The 12399-nt window shown below is 36.2% G+C and overlaps 1 protein-coding gene across 1 annotated transcript in view; it reads left to right on the forward strand.

The window, feature by feature from the left end:
• The window catches only part of LOC133534756 (polypeptide N-acetylgalactosaminyltransferase 2), a 73964-nt gene that overhangs the window by 40905 nt on the left and 20660 nt on the right, over nt 1-12399 (forward strand). The window contains exons 2-5 of the mRNA XM_061874019.1: nt 294-520; nt 9051-9149; nt 9570-9637; nt 11433-11620. Coding sequence (XP_061730003.1) covers nt 294-520; nt 9051-9149; nt 9570-9637; nt 11433-11620 — 582 coding nt within the window. The remainder of the gene's footprint in view (nt 1-293; nt 521-9050; nt 9150-9569; nt 9638-11432; nt 11621-12399) is intronic.

Below are 12399 nucleotides of genomic sequence, written 5' to 3' on the forward strand. Positions count from 1 at the left end.
GACCATAACCGCGAAAATCGAAGTTCGTTAATTGCGGGCATTTTTCTCTGTCACTCTAATTACTTCTTAGTGAGAGTAAAAGAAAAAAATCCCCGCAATTTGCGAATATCTGTTTTCGCGGTAGGCCCTCTGAGCCTTAAAACTTCCCGTTAAATCTAACGAACGAACTCATTCTTGTTCAGATCAAGGCTTCCAATCAACACGTAAACTTTCTTAACGGTGCTAACTTCTTAAAAATATATCCCTAAAACTAAATAATAATCGCGTGCCTAATCGCCATTCCATTGTTACAGGAAGAAAACATAGCCCTACGACTAATAAAACAAACGAACATCGAAGAGACAGAGAGCAGTCCATCAGCTGACGAGCCGTACACCAGCACAGGGCGGTACTTTGACGAGGGGGGGTATGTGGCGGGCGGCTCCAAGGACTCCGACCCGTACGTGCGGAACCGCTTCAACCAGGCCGCCTCCGATGCCCTACCGAGCAATAGGGCCGTGCCTGACACGCGAAATGCTATGTAAGTTGTTTGGTAAACTAGCCTTTAGTGTCCGACCGAAGTTTCGGTTTCGGCAAGTTTCGGCATAAAAATCACGTTTCGGCTCAAGGTTCGTTTTTGGCCAAAAACTGCCGAATCTTTTGTATGCCGAAAGATACAAAATTGTAGTTTCGGATAGCGTTCGGCTTGTTTTCTATAATTATATAAGTAAATTCTGATTAATCTTTCTTAAAATAGGCGTGGTACGACACGCAGTTGGCCGGTTCCGGTTTCGGTCGGACACCGGGCAGCGGGCACTAGCCGTGCTTTTGAGTATTATAACTAGGAGGCCAATTTAAACTTAATTGTGACATCAAAATGATATCTAAATGATGTCACTCGCCCATGGGTCTCCTTCGCGCAATACATATATCTACGGGCGAAATGCACGCGTGGCTGACATAATTTAGATAAAATAATGACTAGTTATTATCTCATTATAAAAACTATGATTCCGGCGGTTAATTTTAGCCACCACCCACGCAATATGTACAAGATAGGAGAGACCAGGAAATAAACAGCATAGGAATATAAATAATTGATTTTGGTATAAAATTCTATTGAAAATATAAGTTTAATTGACTTTGTAACGAAAATTGCGATAGTTGGAACATGAATAAAAATAACGTGCAAAATCAAAAAGTATGGTTTTAGGGAATCCTGATACAAAATTTATTATAATTATAGGTAAAGTCTGTGCGGAAAGAGAAGAGTCGTGGAATGTATGGGGCCCAATTCATTCCGCAACTCTTCTCTTTCCCAACAGAGTCTACTGTGCATTCACACGTAACTTTCATGTTCATCTGCATCTTAATCCAGTAACTTAAAACATTAACGTTTGCATCAAATCCGGTAGTTCTGATTTTTGGCAGGCTTGTTTATGATGTTGGCCCAATGAATAATCCAAGTTTGAGACCTCGAGCGCCGATCGCAACATTGTCAAAAATCGAGAAAACTGGATCGAAAAAATTCCGGTTTTTATTGAGAATTGGGCGATTATAACCCCAAAGGACTAGTTATTGATAGTACCTTCTCAAAGCGTTCTAAAAGTAGACTTATTTTACCACAATACGAGACTAGAATTGTCTCTGTTGACCTAATGGTTTCCGAGATAAAACTTGAATTACTAGGCATTAGTGCAGTGAATAATTGAATATGCACTTTTGTCTTAGGCAACGCCGCTTGGCACGATTGTTCCTTAGGTCAAACAAAGCTGATTTGGCCCAGTCTATGCTATATTTTTTCCTGCTATTAGCAACAAAGGCAAGTTATATATCTTTTGCATATAATTGAAGAACGTAAACATTATATTCATACTTTTAAAACGCCAAGTGTTTTTTGTAAAAAAAAATATCTTTGACTTTGGTCATACTTAGATTTCTATGGAAATCGTCACAGACATACGCTACATATTTTTACAAACAAGTGCGAGTCGGACTCGCGCACGAACGGTTCCGTACCATTATTTATAAAAATGGCAAAAAAATTATGTTTGTTGTATGGGAGTCCCACTTAAATATTTATTTCATTCTGTTTTTAGTATTTGTTGTTATAGCGGCAACAGAAATACATCATCTGTGAAAATTTCAACTGTCTAGCTATCCCGGTTCATGAGATACAGCCTGGTGACAGACGAACGGACGGACGGACGGACAGCGAAGTCTCAGTAATAGGGTCCCGTTTGACCCTTTGGGTACGATACTCAAATTTATCCTTACCAAAAAGTTAAATAATAACAGACAAAAAGTGAGATTGTTTTAATTACATATGATGGTAAACGATTTATTAACTTTTACTGATAGTGTAGGCTTAGTCCTGCTCACGTCTCATGAATCACCCTGTATACATATTACACGAAATAGGGGATGAATTTTTTTTCACTTCAACCCTATGGTGTGGGATGTCGTTGGATAGGTCTTTCTAAATGAATGAAGGTCTTTCAAAAGTAATATTTGGATGAAGATAATATTTCCGGAAATAATCACTCTGAAAGAAAAACAATTGATTGGGGGGGCGACCCTCTAAGTTTTGAACCAAGGGTCCAAAAAAATATGAAAAAAGTTATGCAAGTAAAACTTAGTAGTAAATGCTTTCAATCAAAACTATAGTGGACATGATCAGTTAAGCCGTTTTTGAGTTATTGCAAAAAGTCCTCCCTTCTAGTGAAAGTGCTGCAAAGGTACTCCCTTTTGCTTGTAATACGAGTATACAAGTTACCACCTAACAACCTTCATTCAAGGCAGCCTATTGTGACGGACGGGTAACTGCGGAACCCTACGCTGAGCATGGCCCGACATGCTCTTAGCCGGGTTTTTCTCGTACGAATACCTACGTATGATGTATTACCACTATCCATATGGAAAGCTTTGGCTAGGAACCAAGTTTTGCACAGTGGTTTCACACAGCGACTGCAAAACACAAGGACCCTGCCTGGGCTCAATTTCCGTTCATGGCAAAATGCCATACAATTTTAAGTTACCTATTTCTTTGTTGCTGGTATTTTCACCGGGAATTTCTAAATCTTCAAATGTATATGTGAACAGAATGATTGTGTCACAAAACTCAACAGATGTTTGAGAAACATAAAACTTTTCTTCTCTTCCTTAAATTGAAGTACCAACGTTGAATTGGATTGCGAATTTATTATCTACCTTAATACCCATGATTCAAGAAAATGACGGAAGGCGCCATCATATTGGTGTCTTTAGCGCGCACCACAAAAAAACTTTGGTAACCAAGAGCTTATAATGATGATGTATTTACTATGGGGATTAAAAATTCATATTATATAATTACTTTCTAATTCAATTAATTAAATGTAGGGGAGACTGGGGTCAATTGAAACGTGGGTCATTCGGAACAAGCTCAATAACTCCAAAAACGGATCGTGACAACCGTGACCGTGGCGTCCCAAAGATGAAAATGTTCTGCATTTATGACATTATTTGCCAGTAAAACGTGTCGCGTCTTAATTGAAAACGCACGTCAGACTTTCTTACTTGTTCTTGGACATCTACTCTTTTGACATAAAACGTAAAAAAATGTCGGTATTTTTATGCTAATTATACGGGTTAAGGAAATTATTTCTCATAAGAAATTTACATTTTACATGCATACATGGGTTCAGCATTCATTAAGGGTGGAACTAACAGCAGCACTGATCCCGGTGACTGCTTTGAAGTAATTTAGGTGGCGTTCATCAATAATAAAAAGATTTAGATATTGCAATAAATATCAGATATTAAGTGTAAGTGCATATTTGTATGTATAAATTGATACATAAATAAATACTTTTATAAAAAGGCTTCTGACCTCAGATGTTTCAATCGCCCGCGTCTTTGTTTCATATAACCCTAAAATGGGTCAATTAAAATAGGGACAGTTTTATAAACTCGTATAATTATGGAATTATCATTATTTAGTCACAGTTTCATACTGGTTACTCAGATAGCCTGGTTGTCATTAACCTCTTACCAAATAAATTAGATGAAAAATGGGTGCGGATTAATCAAAAATTGACCCTCTCCAATCTAATAAATAAATATTATAGGACATTAAATTTAGGGGTGATTATTTTTACTAGCACTTATTGCCCGTTAGTCACAGCAAAAGCTAGAATATATTATCTATCGACAGGCCGACCTCAAGTTTCCCGGTTCAAGATGTCTCATAGCACGCCCTTAAGATTACGGGCTTGACTGCGACCGCAGATTGCTAGTCCTTTTCACAATACTCGCCAACTTCTTCGCCACAAACTGACCAACAAGTCTGATCTCTGATTGCGCATCGTTGCTGAGAATTTATAGGTCAAGTTACGCTAGGGAAAAGTAGAGACAGGTTAGGGAATCTTTAGCAGTAGGTATGCGACCTCTAACCGCCTCGGGCCTGCCTCGCAGTTCTATTATCTACACATTTATGTTCATTACCTGCGGTTAGACTGTTAATATACCTACTGAAATGCGATAAAGGTAAATGAAATTAAGAATTCAATTAATTTAAACAGAGTTGGTTGATTGGCTTATTATGAGTTAATTAGTGATAGCAACAGACATCGGATAAGTACATAAGTAGGTAGGGTGAGTCCGGTAGACTTAACCAGGTGGAAGACTTAAATCATTATATAAAGAAAAGTTACAAAATAAAAATATTTATTCTGTAGCATACATTTGTCATGTCCAGATAAATAGATAGATAGAAAATGGTTCAAGTCTCCCGCCTGGTTAAGTCTCGGACTCCCCCAAACTACCCGTATTATTGTGTCCTGCGTAAATCCAATTGAAGAAGAATATATTCACTTTATCAAAAAATGTTTCATGAAGACCCCTATTAGTTTTGAAAGACCTTTCCAATGATACCCCACACTGTAAAGTTGAACCGAAAAAAAAATTCACCCCCACTTTACGTGTAGGGGAGGTACCCTAAAAAAATTAAATTTTTAGATTTTATTGTACGACTTTGTCGGCTTTATTGATTTATATGCCAAACTTCATTTTCCTAGCACTAATGACCACGGAGCAAAGCCTCGGACAGACAGACAGACAGTAGACAGACAGACAGACGGACATGGCGAAACTATAAGGGTTCCTAGTTGACTACGAAATCCTAAAAATGGACAATGGAAAATACTCGTATTTAGAAGTGGAAAAACATTTTCTCTTTTTGTCTGGACGAGTAGGTACGTGGTATACTTCCCTATTAATGTCATGTTAGATCTCTATGTATGATCTTTATCCTGTCCATAAAATAGGTAACATACAAGGTTATATTCCAAATATCTCCTAGTGACGTACTTCAGTATATTGTCTCGTATTTTTGATACGCACTAAAACTAAATTCGCGAAACTCTCTCAATATCACGTATAGTAAACAAAGCCCGGATCTTCCTACGCGCGTAATATGTCAAAGATATCGATTGTCAGGAATGTAATATGTCAGATGGGATAGAAACCGGGACCTTCTGGACAATAGCATATAATATACATGATGTTCAATTTATTATGCAATATGTAACGTTCATGTACTTATGTATAAACCCTCGACATAGCTACATTAAATACACTTTACATTACATTATTCAGGGTGTGTTTTTATTTTAGTCACCTGCAATAATTTAGGTCATACTGAGCAACTTTTACTATGGGAAAACAAATTTGGCTGTTTCATACATTTTGACTGGTCTGATGTTGATATTTTGTATGGTAGAGTCGAGTTTGTTGTTTGTTAAGGTAACTTATTTATGGGCCATTAGTTGCCTGAAATAAAGTTTGACGACCGTTGTGGCCTAGTGGGTAGTGACCCTGCCTATGAAGTCTATGGTCCTAGGTTCGAATCCCGGTAGGGACATTTATTTGTGTGATGAGCACAGATATTTGTTCCTGAGTTATGGATGTTTTCTATATATTTAAGTATTTGTATATTATAATATATATCGTTGTCTGAGAACCCACAACACAAGCCTTCTTGAGCTTACCGTGGGACTTAGTCCATTTGTGTAAGAATGTCCCTATAATATGTATTTATTTCATCTCATAAATACATACACACCTTTGCAAACCACATTTATTTGTTTGTTTCCGAGTTATAGATGTTATCTATGTATCTATGCATATAACTGCCCAGTACCTATAGTACAAGCTTTGCTTAGTTTTGGGCTAAGTCGATCTGTGTATCATAGTCCCCAAAGTCCCCAAACTATTATATGAATATATGGCCCGATTCGAAGAACGAAATACGATAAGTTCTTGTTTAGATAAGTTCTCATTTAGATATCGTTTGTATGTCGTATAATTGACAGAAGCAGCTCGATTCGGGCAACCAATGTCACTTTGACGTTAGAAATATCGTAGATATTGGGATCACAGCGGAATCGAAATAAACGTCAATTTTGACCAGTGGTTTAGTTATTTAAAGATCTTTCCAAGATCTAAAACGTGTCTTAATCATTCTTCGAATTGGGCCGATACGTACTAACAAAAAAAATGAATATTTAGTGACGTTTTTCATGCAACAAGACAAATAACCGGCAAATTGCTAGTTCTCTGGTGGATTTCAAAGTTTAACAGTTTCTTTAAAAGAACACTAAAAATAGAATGGAAGTTGATTACAGATATTAAGTAATTAAAATATGTTCACAATCTACCTAAATGCCAGAATTAAGTATTTTATCATGTTTACAACATGATTTAACAACAAGCTATTTCCATCCATTTTGTATGAAAATATTCGTAGAAAGTTTTAATTACTCTGAGATGTGTTTATTAATTTATTTGATATCAATTCGAGCTTTACAAAATGTGACACGGATAGATGCAGCTACAATGAAGTCGTAAGCGTAGTGCTGCATACAACTTAAACAAACCACCAATGGTTTTAGAAGTTCGTCCAAGTCTTACCTTTATAGAGAGAATGGTTCAAACCAGGGATGTCACGAATGTCCCATTCTTCACATTCGCGAACGCGAATGCGGATCCGATTGTCCAGGATGCGAGTGTCCGAATGCGAATACGAATATTAGGGAATATTTAATTGTTATTATTTTTCCTACTTAGAAAAAATCTGTTACTTAGTTCATAAAACATATCTTTTAGAACCGGCTGTTTACACACTGCTTGCTGCACTTGTTGAGAAATGCTGTCTACTGCTCAAAATGCATTACTTGAAAACAAATTGCCTGCACTGCCCATACGCGAGTCGACGAGATAGGACACGACCTGCGCACATTCGCATTCGCAAAACATTCGCTTCATTTGATGCGAATGCAAATGTCGATGCGAATATTCGTTTATACGAATGCGAATGCCAATATTCGTGACATCCCTAGTTCAAACATCAATTTTTACACAAAACTCGCAGCCGTGAAGGTAAGCTTAACAGACTTACTTTGTTAAAGACAAAGGCGAGCAGAGTTTGTGACAAAGTTTAGTACGAGCAGTTCGTCTACTGTGAACTGTGAAACATCTAATTATGTATTAGTGTTTGCCTTACAAAACTGCTTGACTACAGTTTACCCATACTTTACCTAAGGAAAGTTTATACATATGTCCTATATCGTATACATACGAAAAAATTCCTCACTCGGGAAAAAAATGATCGTACTCATCAAATCTATTTAGAAAACATCGAATCCTAACTTTGCCCTGTGTCTTTATCCTATCAGCCTGCAAATATGTTCGGTGTAACCTACAAAATTTTAAAACTTACGGCGAAAGAAATAAAAGGCCGTCACGTAGACAACACCTTCTAGTACCACCTCGACGAAGACTAACGAAGGCCCGCGCGATGCTCGACGTTGTCGGACCTAACCTGTATAACTGTATACCTACAAACATCACAAATTCGCCTAGTGATGCTATTTTTACGAATAAACTTAAAAACATGCTTATCGAGTTAGCATGCTACAACATAAACGAGTTTCTGCATAGGGATCGTTGCACTCACCGATAGAAAAGATCAGTTACCTACCAATGTACCTATTGTACCTGTTGTGTGTCTTCTGTTCTTTAAATATGTTTAATAAACTTTTTAGTTATAAGACAATTGACATGTAAACTGTATTGTATGTTTATAAATAAAAAACTGAACTGAACTGAACTGAACTGAACTGAAATCACACACAATTCTCTTACCAGAATTCGAGCCCAGGACCACTTGCATAATAGTAAATTTACGTATAAGTACTGAGCTAATATACTGACCTACAGCTACGGAACCCTTGCTTAAGCGTTGTCCGACACGCACTAAGCCGATTTTTTTTTTCAGTTTACTAATATTTTACCAATTTCGTCAAAGTATTAGCATTTGTTTTTTACCATTTACTCAAAGTTTGAATTTGAAATGGTTATTGAAACTTAACCTACTTACTTATTTCTTTACCTTCTTCATTTTGTAGTTCACATTTAAGCATAAAATAAAAGAGCACAAGATATGAAAGGTCAGAAGCGTAATGACCCGAAAATAGTAATGAGGAACCTATAAATGTAGCAATGTGGTTAAAATGTTTCGTTATGTTGCAATTAACCAATAACAATTTGCATGGAGTTACTGTTATTAAATTGAAGATTGTGTACGTATTTTATTGGCAATTTAAACGTTTTATGTAGTTTATAATTAGAGTCATGAAAGGTCACGTACCTATGTATGTAGGTACAGATTTTTTAACTGTAGGTATATTTAAGAGTCATTTTCCACTAGAACTAAGCTGCGCTATGTTAACCTAGTTACATAAGAATGACACATAGCTTCGTAATTTAGCTAGGCCAAACTATGCAAAACTTAGCTTAGTTGGAAAAGCAGCTTAAGATCCACAACGACTCAAGAACAAGATTAGTATAATAAAAATAACGCGACAATTAAACGTTTGTATCATCCAAACAAAGCAATCTACTCTTATTTTGTTCGTGTATGCAATTAAACAATTAATTCATCAGACCATCATGTTGTGGGATAAAATAATAAAACATGGGTCTTGTCGAAATAAAATTCATTTTAACTGCACATATACATTTTTTAACAGGTGCCGCCTAAAGAAATACGATGAAGATCTCCCTCAGACCAGCGTCATCATCACCTTCCACAACGAAGCTCGCTCAACGCTCCTGCGTACCATCGTCAGGTACTTAAAAATAATAATCGTTATTTCTCTCTACGTTATATTATATATCTCATTATTAATTATGCCTATGTCGTCGAATTAGTTTAGAGAGTAGACAGAGCTAGGTGGTGGGCGACGCACTTTGCTTGTGGAACTCTGATAGCCACTAGGCCGAAAAGATTTATAATAAATATTAAACTTGTAGCGTAAATAAAGACTATATTTTTTATTTTTGTATATAGTATTTTTCATACAGCTTGGGTACGGTGACAGTTGTCATATCACACAAATTGTTACAAATTGTATGAAGATTACAGTTGCCACTATACCGATCAAGCTATGTGAAACATACGATAATATATTTTCTGATACATACCATATAACTTCATTATATTTACCTATTTTAGAAAAAAACCCTAATTCTATGTTTTTCTGTCGCAGTGTCCTAAATAGAAGTCCGGAACATCTCATCAAAGAAATAATTCTAGTTGATGACTTCAGTGATAACCGTAAGTATTTTAATATATATATTCTAAAGTATCTTCCTGTAAAAAATTAAAGTATATATATATATATATACTATATTATATATATATATATATATATAATATATATAAGTGTATTAACCAAGCCCACGTTAAATTGTTAATTGCCAGGGCGTCCTGGCCATCAAGTCCGGGTGATATCGTGTTGCAACTCCAATAACTTTAAATCGCAATCACCTACGAAAGCACTTTCGATACCATGGTGTAAAACATTTTCATTATACGACCACGCGTTCATTTTCTTAAATCGAGGCGATCATTATATTGCTTCTATTGTTTAAAACATATATTAACTTTTTTATTTTAGTTTTTCATCAGTTATTATTAAATTTCACATTTATTTCTACGTAATTTTTTTTTGTTTATATAGTTTAGCCAGAGCACTCTTATTCCTCAATGGTACCCAGAATAAGCGAATTGTATTCAGGATAATCAGAACAATACAGCTCTCCGTCTACAATGTATCTACGAGACCTGTAATATCTATTACAGATCTCGAGGTCACGTTAAACTGGTTTTCCAAAAGCTCGACTCACTCACGTAAAAAATTGAAAATACGGCGAGCACACAGCCACACATGCATGACAATCCGTGGCGATTGTGATTGCCCATAACCCTGCACTATCTATGATCTAGAGACATTCCTCGACCTATTTCTACCATTCACTATTGAGCAATGCAAAATATGCCTTTGTTAGGTAGGTGTGAGGTTTTTTTTTGCGGTAGCCTTTTATGTGATCGAGTGGTTTTATTGTTTTATAGATAGAAAATCCGTTAAACTTTAACCTCACAGTGGGAAACTGCAGGTTTGCCTTATTATTGGAAATTAATTCTGTCATTAATACCCATTCTTCAAACTGTTTCTGAACAATATTAAGTATATCCCTGGCAATACATCCACCTCGTTCTATGATGGTTTTATCTGTAATTTATTATCAACTACTTATACGTTAATATAATCACATTACCGTCACATTCTCATCATTCGCTAAATTGGCTAACACCTGCAGTTAACAGTGTTAACACCAATGTTTTAATAGCTACATTAAATCATTACACCACTAAAGTAATATCTACCTAAGTATTATTAAATTAATGATTGCCATAGCTCTTTCAATAATTTGTTTACTTACCTAAAACCTTTTTGTTGGTGTTATTACAATGAATAACGTACATACCTACCTTCGTTTACTTTTAAGCATACTACCTATTATGCACTTAGGTATAATTAGCAAAAACTGACAGCATTAATTTCCGTATTTCATCTCCATGTTTTTTTGTTAAACCTCCTCACTACTAACCTTCTCGGTACGTTAAAAAGTGTACAGTTCCTTATACACGTAAGAGTAGGTATGAACAGTATACTTTAACCAAACTTAAGCTCACTTTTTGCGGCCACAGTGTACCTGTTGATTAAAAACATGACCTAAACATACCTACATGAACAAAACAACATACGTTGTTATAAACTTCCTTAAGTAATAACTCTTAAAGCTTCTTTTGTTGTATCGGGTAATGTCGCTTTATGACGGTCTTGCATTACTTATTATTTTCCATTGTAACATTAAAAATGACCATCTACAAGTTTGAAGCATATATTATAGAGGTCGGATCTCGACAGCACTTCAATTTAAATACCTAGTACCTACTTAACATTAAGTTTCGTTTCTTAACTTTGAAGAGCTGTCGCGTGCCAAACAAAAATGGTTGATGTTACTCCTTTACATTCCGATTTCTAAGAAAGTTTTATTTTATATAGCGGAAGACGGTGCAGCGCTGCGTGCTATCCGCAAAGTGCGCGTGATTCGCAACAGCAAGCGCGAGGGGCTGATGCGGTCGCGCGTGCGCGGAGCCGACGCGGCCACCGCGCCCGTGCTCACCTTCCTCGACTCGCACGTCGAGTGCAACGCGCACTGGCTCGAGCCGCTGCTGCAGAGGATCAAAGAGGTACAACACTTTTTTATTTAAATCACCTTAGTAACTTTGTTGAGCGATTCAGCTAAATAACTACAGTGTGAGAATAATCTGTAATAATACGAGTAATATAGCGCCCATCAGGACACTACATTCAACTAAACTTAATTAACGTATAAAGTAATGTACTTCACTATTGAAATAAGCAGCAACAATAAGTCAGGTAAGCCAAGCAGCTGATAAAATTCTAGATTTCTCTTAACATCGACATAAACAACTGTTTACTTTAAGATTATTTCTTACGTTCTATTTTCACTTTTCACTATTGTGATGAGGTAAAAGTTCATGAGCTGAGAAACGTTTTAGTGCTTATTAATTAATAGTGTAGATGTTGATGGGAGATGTTGTTATTTAGAACAATACATGCGTCAAACATTTACCTATGTTGAAAGTCAAAGTAGATAACCGTAATAAGAAATATTTTCACCACACCAACTGGTAAAGGCCCTCTTGATTGTTTAAAAACTCATGAGAAAGTTGCATTTTATCCACATGTGGGGCAAAGTAATCAGATGAAAATTTTGAGTTTTTTCCGTATGTTTGCTGGTGGACTTTAAGATGATGATTTTGAATGATAATTTATTTATTACGTTCATTTGGATTTGATTTGGTTACATTTTTTACTATTTCATAGTTAGTATTATTCTCGCGTTGGTGTGCCCTCGCAACGATCAAGATTCCACTTCTCGATCCACTCGCTACGCTTGTGGTTCAATTTTGGAATCTTTCGCTTGCTCGGGTATCAATATTAG

Source organism: Cydia pomonella, chromosome 2, assembly GCF_033807575.1.
Source record: "Cydia pomonella isolate Wapato2018A chromosome 2, ilCydPomo1, whole genome shotgun sequence".
Classification (NCBI taxonomy): Eukaryota; Metazoa; Arthropoda; class Insecta; order Lepidoptera; family Tortricidae; genus Cydia; species Cydia pomonella.